Source organism: Heterodontus francisci, chromosome 4 (assembly GCF_036365525.1).
Source record: "Heterodontus francisci isolate sHetFra1 chromosome 4, sHetFra1.hap1, whole genome shotgun sequence".
NCBI lineage: Eukaryota > Metazoa > Chordata > Chondrichthyes > Heterodontiformes > Heterodontidae > Heterodontus > Heterodontus francisci.
The window spans coordinates 3,798,282-3,813,023 of record NC_090374.1 but is presented as its reverse complement, the minus strand read 5'-3'; the positions used below and the strand labels follow the sequence as shown (position 1 = coordinate 3,813,023).

The following is a 14,742-nucleotide window of genomic DNA, read 5'->3' as shown; positions in this document are numbered from 1 at the left end:
CTCTCTCTCTCTATTTGGTCCTCCCACTCTCTCTCTCTCTCTATTTGGTCCTCCCACTCTCTCTCTCTCTCTATTTGGTCCTCCCACTCTCTCTCTCTCTCTCTCTCTCTATTTGGTCCTCCCACTCTCTCTCTCTCTCTCTCTATTTGGTCCTCCCACTCTCTCTCTCTCTCTCTCTCTCTATTTGGTCCTCCCACTCTCTCTCTCTCTCTCTCTCTCTATTTGGTCCTCCCACTCTCTCTCTCTCTCTCTCTCTATTTGGTCCTCCCACTCTCTCTCTCTCTCTCTCTCTATTTGGTTGACAGGCCGCTCTTGCTTTGTCGGCTTGTTGTCGGTTGCCTGGCGGCGGGTCCGGACGATGATTCAAACGGCCGGTTCGCGGCGAGAGGCCTGGGGCTGGTAAGAGGCGGCGGCGCGGGTGGGAACCGGGAATGAGTCGCAGGTTCGCGGCCTCCTGCAGGCGCTCTCAGGCAGTCCCCCCCCCCCCCCCCCCCCCACCACTCTCTTCCCCCCCCCCACCACTCTCTTCCCCCCCCCCACCACTCTCTTCCCCCCCCCCCACCACTCTCTTCCCCCCCCCCACCACTCTCTTCCCCCCCCCCCACCACTCTCTTCCCCCCCCCCCACCACTCTCTTCCCCCCCCCCACCACTCTCTTCCCCCCCCCACCACTCTCTTCCCCCCCCCCACCACTCTCTTCCCCCCCCCCCACCACTCTCTTCCCCCCCCCCACCACTCTCTCCCCCCCCCCCACCACTCTCTTCCCCCCCCCCCACCACTCTCTTCCCCCCCCCCCACCACTCTCTTCCCCCCCCCCCACCACTCTCTTCCCCCCCCCCCCACCACTCTCTTCCCCCCCCCCCCACCACTCTCTTCCCCCCCCCCCACCACTCTCTTCCCCCCCCCCCACCACTCTCTTCCCCCCCCCCCACCACTCTCTTCCCCCCCCCCACCACTCTCTTCTTCCCCCCCCCACCACTCTCTTCTTCCCCCCCCCCCCCACCCCCACTCTCTTCTCCCCCCCCCCCACCCCCACTCTCTTCTCCCCCCCCCCCCCCCCACTCTCTTCTCCCCCCCCCCCCCCCAACTCTCTTCTCCCCCCGCCCCCCCCCCCCAACCCCCAAGTACAATACTGGCATCTATCCGGCAATGAGGAAAATTGCCCAGGTGTGCCCTCGCAAAATTGGAGTCAATGGGAATCGGGGGAAATCACTCCGCTGGTTGGAGTCATACCTAGCGCAAAGCAAGATGGTTGTGGTAGTTGGAGGTCAATCATCTCAGATCCAGGATATCACTGCAGGAGTTCCTCAGGGTCGTGTCCGAGGCCCAAACATCTTCAGCTGCTTCATCAATGACCTTCCTTCAATCATAAGGTCAGAAGTGGGGATGTTTGCTGATGATTGCACAATGTTCAGCATCATTCGTGACTCCTCAGATACTGAAGCAGTCCGTGTAGAAATGCAGCAAGACCTGGACAATATCCAGGCTTGGGCTGATAAGTGGCTAGTAACATTCACGCCACACAAGTGCCAGGCAATGACCATCTCCAACAAGAGAGAATCTAACCATCTCCCCTTGACATTCTGTAGCATTACCATCGCTGAATCCCCCACTGTCAACATTCTGGGGGCTACTATTGACCAGAAACTGAACTGGAGTAGCCATATAAATACCGTGGCTACAAGAGCAGGTCAGAGGCTAGGAATCTTGCAGCTAGTAAGTCACCTCCTGACATTCCCCGCCCCCCACTCCCCCTCAAAGCCTGTCCACCATCACGATAGCATCTTTTAAGATGTATCTAGACTAAGGAGTGTGATGGAATACTCTCCACTTTCCTGGATGGGTGCAGCTCCAACAACACTCAAGAAGCTCGACAACATCTCGGACAAAACCCGCTTGATTGGCGCCCCATCCACAAACATTCACTGCCTCCACCACCGACGTACACACTGCTGTCACTGTGCCATCTACAAGATGCACTGCAGCAATGCACCAAGGCTCTTTCGTCAGCACCTTCTAAACCCGCGACCTCTGCCACCTAGAAGAACAAGGGCATCAAATGCGTGGAACATCACCACCTGCCATTTCCCCTCCAAGTCACACACCATCCTGACTTGGAACTGTATCGCCATTCCTTCACTGTCGCTGGGTCAGAATCCTGGAACTCCCTTCCTAACAGCACTGTGGGTGTACCTACCCCACATGGACTGCAGCGGTTCAAGAAGGCAGCTCACCAACACCTTCTCAAGGGCAATTAGGGATGGGCAATAAATGCTGGCCTGGCCAGTGGCACCCACATCCCGTGAATGAATTAAAAAAAAGAATAGATTAGCAAAGACTTATGTGGACAGGCAGAGACAGGGGAATTTATAATGGGAACAAAGAAAATTACAGCACAGGAACAGGCCCTTCGGCCCTCCAAGCCTGCGCCGATCCAGATCCTCTATCTAAACATGTCGCCTATTTTCTAAGGGTCTGTATCTCTTTACTTCCTGCCCATTCATGTATCCGTCTAGATACATCTTAAAAGATGCTATCGTGCCCGCGTCTACCACCTCCGCTGGCAACGCGTTCCAGGCACCCACCACCCTCTGTGTAAAGAACTTTCCACGCATATCACCCCTAAACTTTTCCCCTCTCACTTTGAACTCGTGACCCCTAGTAATTGAAACCCCACTGCTATCCACCTTGTCTATACCTCTCATGATTTTGTACACCTCAATCAGGTCCCCCCTCAACCTCCGTCTTTCTAATGAAAATAATCCTAATCTACTCAACCTCTCATCATAGCTAGTGCCCTCCATACCAGGCAACATCCTGGTGAACCTCCTCTGCACCCTCTCCAAAGCATCTACATCCTTTTGGTAATGTGGCGACCAGAACTGCACGCAGTATTCCAAATGTGGCCGAACCAAAGTCTTATTCAACTGTAACGTGACCTGCCAACTCTTGTACTCAATACCCCGTCCGATGAAGGAAAGCATGCCGTATGCCTTCTTGACCACTCTATTGACCTGCGTTGCCACCTTCCCGGAACAATGGACCTGAACACCCAAATCTCTCTGAACATCAATTTTCCCCAGGACTTTTCCATTTATTGTATAGTTCACTCTTGAATTGGATCTTCCAAAATGCATCACTTCGCATTTGCCCGGATTGAACTCCATCTGCCATTTCTCTGCCCAACTCTCCAGTCTATCTATATTCTGCTGTATTCTCTGACAGTCCCCTTCACTATCTGCTCCTCCACCAATCTTAGTGTCGTCTGCAAACTTGCTAATCAGACCACCTATACTTTCCTCCAAATCATTTATGTATATCACAAACAACAGTGGTCCCAGCACGGATCCCTGTGGAACACCACTGGTCACACGTCTCCATTTTGAGAAACTCCCTTCCACTGCTACTCTCTGTCTCCTGTTGCCCAGCCAGTTCTTTATCCATCTAGCTAGTACACCTTGCACCCCATGCGCCTTCACTTTCTCCATCAGCCTACCATGGGGAACCTTATCAAACGCCTTACTGAACAAGGAAATGAAAGAGAAACTAAACTAAACAAAGAACAAAATAACTCTCAAATACCAGAGAACCAAGGGACTGGCACGAATGGAAAACTGAAAGAAATTAGTACTAGTTAAAATAAAAGGTAGTACTGGAGAAATTAATGAGATTGAAAATTGATGTTCTACATCCCAGAGTGTTGAAAGAGGTGGCTGTAGTGATGGTGAATGCATTGGTGATGATTTTCCAAAATTCTATAGATTTTGGGGTGGTTTCTGAAGATTGAAAGGTCGCAAATGTAACCCTACTATTTAAGAAAGGAGGGAGAGAAAACTACAGACCTGGTGGCCTAACATCAGGAGTCGGGAAAATGCTGGAATCTATTGTAAAGGATGTGATAACTGCACACTTGGAAAATAATAGTAGGATTGGGCAGAGTCAACATGGATTTATGAAAATGAAATCATGTTTGACAAACCTGTTGGAGTTTTTTGAAGATGTAACTTGCAGAATAGATAAGGGGAATCCAGTGGATGTGGTGTATTTGGATTTTCAGAAGGCTCTTGAGAATGTCCCACGCAAGAGGTTAGTAGTACTGAGAACTTGTGCTGCAGAATTTGCTGCATCTCTAGCCCAACTGTTCCAATACAGCTACAACACTAACATCTTCCCAGCAATGTGGAAAATTGTCCAGATATGTCGTGCCCACAAACAGCAGGACAAATCCAACCCAGCCAATTACGCTATCAGTCTACTCTCGTTCATCAAAGTGATGGATGGTGTCATCGACAGTGCTCCCCAATGACCTGCTCGCTGACACTCAGTTTAGATTCCACCAGGGCCACTCAGCTCCTGACCTCATTATAATCTTTGCCCAAACATAGACAAAAGAGGTGAACTCCAGTGGTAAGGTTAGAGTGACTGCCTTTGACATGAAGGCAGCATTTGACCAAGTCTGGCATCAAGGAGCCCTAGTAAAACTGAAGTCAATGGGAATCGGGGGGGGGGGGAAATACTCTACTGGTTGGGGTCATACCTAGCACAAAGGAAAGTGGTTGTTGGAGGTCAATCATCTCAGTCCCAGGACATACAAACATACTTACATATGAATTAGGAGCAGGAGTAGGCCACTTGGCCCCTTGAGCCTTCTCCACCATTCAACAAGATCATGGCTGATCTGATTGTAACCTAAACTCCACATTCCCACCTACCCCCAATAACCTTTGTCCCCTGCCTACCCCCAATAACCCACCCCCTTGCTTACCAAGAATCTATCTACCTCTGCATTAAAAATATTCAAAGACTCTGCTTCCACTGCATTTTGAGGAAGAGAATTCCAAAGACTCACGACCCTCTGAGAGAAACAAAATCTCCTCATCTCTGTCTTAAATGGGTGACCCCTTATTTTTAAACAATGACCCCTGGTTCTAGATTCTCCCACGAGGAAACATCCTTTCCACATCCACCCTGTCAAGACCCTCAGAATCTTATATGTTTCAATCAAGTCGCCTCTTACTCTTCGAAACTCCAGCAGATACAAGCCTAGCCTGTCCAATCTTTCCTCATAAGACAACCTGCCCATTCCAGATATTCATCTAGTAAACCTTCTCTGAACTGCTTTCAACGCATTTACATCCTTCCTTAAATAAGGAGACCAATACTGTACACAGTACTCCAGATGTGGTCTCACCAATGCCCTGTATAACTGAAGCATAACCTCCCTACATTTGTATTCAATTCCCCTCACGATAAATGATAACATTCTATTAGCTTTCTTTATTACTTGCTGTACCTCCATACTAACCTTTTACGATTCATGCACTTGGACACCCAGATCCGTCTGCACCTCAGAGCTCTCACCATTTAGATAATATGCTTTTTTATTCTTCCTGCCAAAATGGACAATTTCACATTTCCCCATTTCCCCACATGATACTCCATTTGCCAGGTCTTTGCCCACTCACTTAACCTATCTATATCCCTTTGTTGCCCCCTTATGTCCTCTTCACAACTTACTTTCCTACCTATCTTTGTGTCATCAGCAAATTTAGCAACCATACCTTCGGTCTCTTCATCCAAGACATTTATATAAATTGTAAAAAGTTGAGGCTCCAGCACTGATCCCTGTGGCACAACACTCATTACATCTTGCAAACCAGAAAATTATGCCTACCCACTGTTTTCTGTTAGCTAGTCAATCTTCTCCCCATGCCAATATGTTACCCTCTATACCATGAGCTTTTATTTTCTGCAATAACCTTTGATGTGGGTGCCTTATCAAATGCCTTCTGAAAATCTAAGTACGGTCCATCCACCGGTTCCCCTTCATCCACAGCACTTTACTTCTTCAAAGAACTCCAATAAATTAGTTAAACATGATTTCCCTTCAACAAAACCATGTTGACTCTGCCTGATTACCTTGAATTTTTCTAAATGTCCTGCTATAATGTCTTTAATAATAGCTTCTAACATTTTCCCTGTGACAGATGTTAAGCTAACTGGCCTGTAGTTTCCTGCCTTCTGCCTCCCTTTTTGAATAAAGGAGTTACTATTCGCTATTTTCCAATCTAATGGAGCCTTCCCCAAATCTAGGGAAGTTTGGAAAATCAAAACTGATTCATCAACTATCTCACTAGGCACTACTTTTAAGACCTTAGGATGAAGTCCATCAGGACCCGGGGACTTGTCAGCTTGCAGCTCCAATAATTTGCTCAGTACCACTTTCCTGGTGTTACGAACAGGTGGTTAATCTTTTTTTTCTGAACAAATGTCTCTGTTTTTTTTCAACCCAAGTCTCAGCCAAAGGCAGCCGTGGATTGAAAATCGGCTGTACCCTCGAACTGTTACAATTTTAAATCCAGGCAGTTGGATATGGGTTTCCTGGGTACTAAAACTAGATCTTTTCAAGTTGCTGTCCCATGATCTCCATTTTAACAAGTGGAGGCCAGCTAAAACTTAGCATGCTGTAAAAAATGGTGGTTGACATTAATACTTAAATACACAAAACACAATTTACAGGGGGTTCTCGTTTATTCGTGACAATGGTGATTGTAATTTTCTTGAGTTGCCCCCACCCTTCCATTTCCAAATTTACAATTATTTCTGCCATCTCCTTATTTTCCCTTATTAATTCCTCAGACTCACTTTCTTTTGGACCAACGCTCCCTTTGTTAACTTTTAAAAATATCTGTGGAAACTTACTATCTGTTTTTATGTTGCTAGCTCACTTTCTCTTGTAGTCTAATTTTTCCCTCTGTCTTAATCTTGTAGTCATTCTTTGCTACTTTTTATATTCTATTCAATTTTCTGGCCTGCCACCCATCTTTGTGCAATTATATGCTTTATCTTTAAGTTTGATACTATCTTTAACTGTATTAGTTAACCACGGATGGCGGGTCGTCCCCTTGGAATTTTTCTTTCTCATTGGAATGTATCTATTCTGTGGATTCTGAAATATCCCTTTAAATGTCTGCCACTGCATTTCTATTGACCTATCCCTTAACCTAATTTGCCAGTTCAATTTTGCTAGCTCTGCTTTCATGCCCTCATAATTGTTCTTAAGTTTAAAATACTAGTCTTGGACCCACTCTTCTCTCCCTCAAACTGAATGTAAAATTCAATCATATTATGATCGCTGCTGCCTAGGGGCACCTTCACTATGAGGTCATTAATTAACACTATCTTGTTGCACAATACCAGGTCTAGTATAGCCTGCTCTCTGGTTGGCTCCAGAACGTGTTGTTCTGAGAAACTATCCTGAAAACATTCTGTGAACTCCTCATCTAGGCTACCTTTGCCCATCTGATTTTCCAGTCTATATGTAGATTAAAATTCCCCCATGATTATCACCATAAGTTTCAGACAAATACCCATTATTTCTTCACTGCAGGAATTCCTCAGGGTAATATCCCAGGCCCAACCATCTTCAGCTGCTTCATCACTTCATTCCCTCCATCATAAGGTCAGAAGTGGGGATGTTCGCTGATGGTTGCACAATGTTCAGCACCATTCGCGACTCCTCAGATACTGAAGCTTGTGACCAGATGCAGCAAGACCTGGACGACATTCAGACTTGGGCTGATCAGTAGCAAATAACATTTGCGGTAGGCAATGACCATCTCAAACAAGAGAGAAACTAACCATCTCCCCTTGATGTTCATGGCATTGCTATTGCTGAATCCCCCACTATCAACATCCTGGGGGTTACCATTGACCAGAAACTGAACTGGCCCAGCCACATAAGTACTGTGGCTACAAGAGCAGGTCAGAGGCTGGGAATCCTGCAGCGAGTAACTCACCTCCTGACTCCCCAAAGCCTGTCCACCATCTACAAGGCACAAGTCAGGAGTGTGATAGAACACTCTGGACTTGACTGGATGGGTGCAGCTCCAATAAAACTCAAGCTCGGCACCATCCAGGACAAAGCAGCCCACTTGACTAACACCCCAATCACCACCTTCAACATACCTTCCCTTCACCACCGACGCACAGTGACAGCTGTGTGTACCATATACAAGATACACTGCAGCAAGTCACCAAACGTCCTTAGACAGCTCCCTTCAAACCCGCGACCTCTAACACCTGGAAGGACGAGGGCAGTGGATGCATGGGAACACCATCACCTGCAAGTTCCCCTCCAAGTCACGCTATAATGCAGTTCTTTCACCGTCGCTGGGTCAAAATCCTGGAACTCCCTTCCTAACAGCAATGTTTTTTTTTACTTACCCAACACGGACTGCAGTGATTCAAGAAGGCAGCTCACCATCACTCGTTCTCGGGCAATTAGGAATGGGCAATAAATGCTGGCCTTGCCAGTGACACCCACATTCCATAAACAAATAAAAATAATTAGCTTATAGTTCTTTGTCTTTCAACAAATTACTTGATCTAGTTTAAGTTTGTTGGTCCATTGGTTTCATCATCTTCCTGGAAGTTAACTGTCATGGATCTCCGTCTCGGTCTGCCCTGCGATACCCTTACACATTCTGCATCGGTCAGCTGCCATTTTCTCCTCTGCTTCGCACGCCTTTGTTTTCTGTTGATCTTTCTATCCAATAATAGTCTCTGTCTACCTTCTGCTCTAATAATTTGATCAAAGTTAGGGGAAGCGTTAAATGAATATTTTTCGTCAGTATTTACAGTAGAGAAAGAAAATGTTGTCGAGGAGAATACTGAGATTCAGACTACTAGGCTAGATGGGATTGAGGTTCACAAGGAGGAGGTGTTAGCAATTTTGGAAAGTGTGAAAATAGATAAGTCCCCTGGGCCAGATGGGATTTATCCTAGGATTCTCTGGGAAGCCAGGGAGGAGATTGCAGAGCCTTTGTCCTTGATCTTTATGTCGTCATTGTCGACAGGAATAGTGCCGGAAGACTGGAGGATAGCAAATGTTGTCCCCTTGTTCAAGAAGGGGAGTAGAGACAGCCCTGGTAATTATAGACCTGTGAGCCTTACTTCGGTTGTGGGTAAAATGTTGGAAAAGGTTATAAGAGATAGGATTTATAATCATCTTGAAAAGAATAAGTTCATTAGCGATAGTCAGCACGGTTTTGTGAAGGGTAGGTCGTGCCTCACAAACCTTATTGAGTTTTTTGAGAAGGTGACCAAACAGGTGGATGAGGGTAAAGCCGTGGATGTGGTGTATATGGATTTCAGTAAGGCGTTTGATAAGGTTCCCCACGGTAGGCTATTGCAGAAAATACGGAAGTATGGGATTGAAGGTGATTTAGTGCTTTGGATCAGAAATTGGCTAGCTGAAAGAAGACAGAGGGTGGTGGTTGATGGCAAATGTTCATCCTGGAGTTTAGTTACTAGTGGTGTACCGCAAGGATCTGTTTTGGGGCCACTGCTGTTTGTCATTTTTATAAATGACCTGGATGAGGGTGTAGAAGGGTGGGTTAGTAAATTTGCGGATGACACGAAGGTTGGTGGAGTTGTGGATAGTGCCGAAGGATGTTGTAGGTTACAGAGGGACATAGATAGGCTGCAGAGCTGGGCTGAGAGATGGCAAATGGAGTTTAATGCGGAAAAGTGTGAGGTGATTCACTTTGGAAGGAGTAACAGCAATGCAGAGTACTGGGCTAATGGGAAGATTCTTGGTAGTGTAGATGAGCAGAGAGATCTTGGTGTCCAGGTACATAAATCCCTGAAAGTTGCCACCCAGGTTCATAGAGCTGTTAAGAAGGCATATGGTGTGTTAGCTTTTATTAGTAAGGGGATCGAGTTTCGGAGCCACGAGGTCATGCTGCAGCTGTACAGAACTCTGGTGAGACCGCACCTTGAGTATTGCGTGCAGTTCTGGTCACCGCATTATAGGAAGGATGTGGAAGCTTTAGAAAAGGTGCAGAGGAGATTTACTAGGATGTTGCCTGGTATGGAGGGAAGGTCTTATGAGGAAAGGCTGAGGGACTTGAGGTTGTTTTCGTTAGAGAGAAGGAGGAGGAGAGGTGACTTAATAGAGACATATAAGATAATCAGAGGGTTGGATAGGGTGGATAGTGAGAGTCTTTTTCCTCGGATGGTGATGGCAAACACGAGGGGACATAGCTTCAAGTTGAGGGGTGATAGATTTAGGACAGATGTCAGAGGTAGTTTCTTTACACAGAGAGTAGGAAGGGCGTGGAACGCCCTGCCTGCAACAGTAGTAGACGCGCCAACTTTAAGGGCATTTAAGTGGTCATTGGATAGACATATGAATGAAAATGGAATAGTGTAGGTCAGATGGTTTCACAGGTCGGCACAACATCGAGGGCCGAAGGGCCTGTACTGCGCTGTAATGTTCTAATTCTAAAATATTGTTACTTTCTCTCTTTGATGTTACACACTAATTTCCTCTTTTCTCCAGCCATTTCCAGCACTTCCCCTTCAGTTTTTCTGTCTCTGTAGGATGTGCAGAACATCCTCCTATATGTCGTAAGTTTAAGTTACAGGTGCATTAGATATTTTCCTGAAAAACGAACTACTACAAGTATTGAGCACCTCCTTCTCCCTTGGCACCAAATTCTCAACGTTACACTGTGATGCTCTCTGTTTTCGAACACACTGTGTATCATCAGATGTTGACTTTTACACATCTTTTTGAGCGAAGTTACAAGTGCTGACTGAGCTTCCTGTTCACAGCAATTAGCATGTATTCAATCACTTGCAGGTGATTGATAGTTAACTGCTACTGGCAGTTTTTGTTAAATGTTAGCTAACTTACAGTTTCTTTTGCAGGTTTTAAAGTTCCGAGTTAAATATAAAATATTAAACTAAATTTCAGTTTGACACTGCTAACTCCCTGCTACTTACCAAAGATTCCCACTTGCACAAAATTCCTAACTTTTGCACTCTATTTGCAATGCACTCTCATTATAACCATTCTGTGCCCACCAGCCCCCGCCACAAACTCCATTCCTTAGCCACCGACTTCATCCCTGGAATACAAAAGCAAAATATTGAGGATGCTGGAAATCTGAAACAAAAACAGAAAATGCTGTAAACACTCAGCAGGTCAGGCAGTATCTGTGGAGAGAGAAACAGAGTTAATAAAAACAGCGAGTGCTGGAAATACTCAGCAGGTCAGGCAGTATCTGTGGAGAGAGAAACAGAGTTAATAAAAACAGCGAGTGCTGGAAATACTCAGCAGGTCAGGCAGTATCTGTGGAGAGAGAAACAGAGTTAAGGGAGTTTCTCAAAATGGAGACGTGTGACCAGTGGTGTTCCACAGGGATCCGTGCTGGGACCACTGTTGTTTGTGATATACATTAATGATTTGGAGGAAAGTATAGGTGGACTGATTAGCAAATTTGCAGACGACACTAAGATTGGTGGAGTAGCAGATAGTGAAGGGGACTGTCAGAGAATACAGCAGAATATAGATAGATTGGAGAGTTGGGCAGAGAAATGGCAGATGGAGTTCAATCAGGGCAAATGCGAGGTGATGCATTTTGGAAGATCCAATTCAAGAGTGAACTATACAGTAAATGGAAAAGTCCTGGGGAAAATTGATGTCCAGAGAGATTTGGGTGTTCAGGTCCACTGTTCCCTGAAGGTGGCAACGCAGGTAAATAGAGTGGTCAAGAAGGCATACGGCATGCTTTCCTTCATCGGACGGGGCATTGAGTACAAGAGTTGGCAGGTCATGTTACAGTTGTATAGGACTTTGGTTCGGCCACATTTGGAATACTGCGTACAGTTCTGGTCGCCACATTATCAAAAGGATGTGGATGCTTTGGAAAGGGTGCAGAGGAGGTTCACCAGGATGTTGCCTGGTATGGAGGGCGCTAGCTATGAAGAGAGGTTGAGTAGATTAGGATTATTTTCATTAGAAAGACGGAGGTTGAGGGGGGACCTGATTGAGGTGTACAAAATCATGAGAGGTATAGACAGGGTGGATAGCAAGAAGCTTTTTCCCAGAGTGGGGGTTTCAATTACTAGAGGACACGAGTTCAAAGTGAAAGGGGAAAAGTTTAGGGGGGATATGCGTGGAAAGTTCTTTACGCAGAGGGTGGTGGGCACCTGGAACGCATTGCCAGCGGAGGTGGTAGATGCGGGCACGATGGAGTCTTTTAAGATGTATCTAGACAGATACATGAATGGGCAGGAAGAAAAGAGATACAGAAGCTTAGAAAATAGGCGACATGTTTAGAGAGAGGATCTGGATCGGCGCAGGCTTGGAGGGCCGAAGGGCCTGTTCCTGTGCTGTAATTATCTTTGTTCTTTGTTCTTTTTATAAAAACAGCAAGTGCTGGAAATACTCAGCAGGTCGGGCAGTATCTGTGGAGAGAGAAACAGAGTTAATAAAAACAGCAAGTGCTGGAAATACTCAGCAGGTCAGGCAGTATCTGTGGAGAGAGAAACAGAGTTAATAAAAACAGCGAGTGCTGGAAATACTCAGCAGGTCAGGCAGTATCTGTGGAGAGAGAAACAGAGTTAATAAAAACAGCAAGCAGCTTTCATCAGAAGGTGGTTTTTAAGTTCTGATGGGAGGTCATGACCTGAAACGTTAACTCTGTTTCTCTCTCCACAGATGCTGCCAGACCTGTTGAGTATTTCCAGCATTTCTTGTTTTTAGTCCAGATTTCCAGCATCTGCAGTATTTTGCTTTTATACCAGCATGGACTAGTTGGACAGAATGGCCTGTTTCTGTGCTGTATCTTCTCAGTAATTCTAGGCCACTTCAGAGGCCAGTTAAGAGTCACAACATTGGTGTGGGACTGGAGTCATGTTTAGACTGGGTAAGGACGGCAGGTTTCCTGCCCTAAAGGGCATGAGTGAACAAACTGGGATTTTATGACATCTTAATCAGATTTTTTAAACTGAATTTAAAATCTCAAATAACTATTGTGGGATTTGAACTCTCATTCTCTGGATCCTGGATTACATGTCCCCTACCAATACCATGGAACCACCATACCCGTGTAAGAGTTTGTTCTTTGGAGTGTCATGCAGCCTCCACCTGCTGAGAATGAGGAATATTAATTTTGCCACATGAACATTAATTTTAAATGGTTACTGGAGTGAACTGGTTAAAAAACCCACAATGGATCCTTGGTTGGAGAGACATTTTTTGCATATTAACAGACAGTATTTGGAAAGGACAAAGAGACTACCCCTGCTCCAATTTAATCCACAATGGACTTTTGATTACCAGACGTTGAGGGTGGAGGAGCTCGCATTCCAGGTTAACTGCTATGATGGCCGAATACACAAACGAACGAGGTCACACCAGCTAGTCACATGACTAACCTGCTGGGCCTCCTGCGTTTTTTAAATTTGAACTTGCCACAGAGTGTTGAACTCAGTCAGCTGTTTGCTGCTGGACTGAAAAAACCTCTCCTGGCTGGCTCGCCGCAGCTCCTCCTGTCTGCTTCCACCTCTTTTTCATGGAACTCCAAGACCTATTGAAGACACATGAATCCCAAGAGAGACAAGTTCTTATGGTGAGCAAGGTTTAGGAAGAATACTGGGCCCCAACGAGAAGCAAGATCCACCTACAAACAAGGCCTCTACAGTGAGCTCAAAGCATAGTAACAAACCCCCTTCAGAGATTGCCTCAAACCTCTCCACTTTATTTTTCTTCTCTTTTCTTTCTCTATTTGCATATGTGTATCACATATGCTTGCTAGCGTGGGGCGCGGCGTGTATCCGTAGGCGTTAATCTAACTAGAGTTTGAGTTTAAGTTTTAATAAATTTCACTTTTCATCTTTAAACCTAATGAAGCCTGTTTGTGCTCATTTCTTTGCCTTATAATTGGAAAGCGGTGAACAAGGATTCACCAAGGGGGAGCTCAAAACACAGTGTGTTTAAAATTAAATCCTGTTACAGTAAGACCAGGTGAAGGCTGAAAGGGACTCCAAGACACCTTTCTCACCTGGCTCTGTTAGAAGTTGTTGTTGCCACACTTTCTGAACTCCCGTGGACAGCATGTCATTGTACGAGCCTGTTCCTCGCTTTATAGAGGCACACATCACCCTGTGTGTGTCACTGAGAGCGCAGAGCTCTCTGGTGTAGTGAGCATCTCGAGAGCAGCCTGCACCCCTTCTGTGAGTTTGGGGTTAGGGTAGAAGGGCTAATTTTGATTGTTTTCTAACAGCAGGATATGTGACTTTGTTTGTGTTGCTGTTTCAGGCCTTGCTGGTTCTAACATAAAATAAAAACAGAAAATGCAGGAAACGCTCAGCATCTGTGGAGAGATAAACAGAGTTAACGTTTCAGATCTGTCGCCTTTCATCAGAAACTGTTGATTCTAACCCCTAATTGACGGAGCCCTCCCGCTCAACATGAACCTTAAACTGGAGGTGCTGTTGTCCACCAGCATCAAGCACAAGAAACCTTGGCCTCAACTCCACTGGATTGGACAGGTAAACTGTGTGGGCACCTTCTCTCCCATGGAAAAATAAATAGGTGACACATAAAATGGTTCTTTACTCTTATGCACGCTGCCTCTCTTGCACTTTTAAATCTCTGCTTCTCTGTGTTTCCATCACTGTCTCTTACAGCTCGTACTCTTTTGCATGATCTGGTTTTCTCGTGCTCTGTCTCTCTTTGTCTCTATCTTTTAAAATTTTTTAATGCTATTCTTTCATGGGACGTGGATGTCGCTGGCTGGGGCAGAATTTGTTGCCCATCTCTAATTGCCCTTGAATTGAGTGGCTTGCTAGGCCATTTCAGAGGGCAGTTAAGAGTCAGTCACATTGCTGTGGGTGTGGAGTCACATGTAGGCCAGACCGGGTAAGGACGGCAGATTTGCTTCCCTAA

The 14,742-nt window shown here is 45.8% G+C and overlaps 1 protein-coding gene across 8 annotated transcripts in view; it reads left to right on the top strand.

Annotated features, from left to right (window-relative positions):
- The first annotated feature begins 262 nt into the window (after nt 1-262).
- cplane1 (ciliogenesis and planar polarity effector 1) overlaps nt 263-14,742 on the top strand; it is a 306,978-nt gene continuing 292,498 nt past the window's right edge. For 7 of the 8 annotated variants that reach the window (XM_068029092.1, XM_068029085.1, XM_068029087.1 and 4 more), the window contains exons 1-2: nt 263-399; nt 14,113-14,345. In XM_068029092.1, coding sequence (XP_067885193.1) covers nt 14,265-14,345 — 81 coding nt within the window. In that variant the 5' untranslated portion in view covers nt 263-399; nt 14,113-14,264. Of the gene's footprint in view, nt 400-14,112; nt 14,389-14,742 lie in introns of those variants that run through there. The other variant, XM_068029086.1, reaches the window with a different exon arrangement.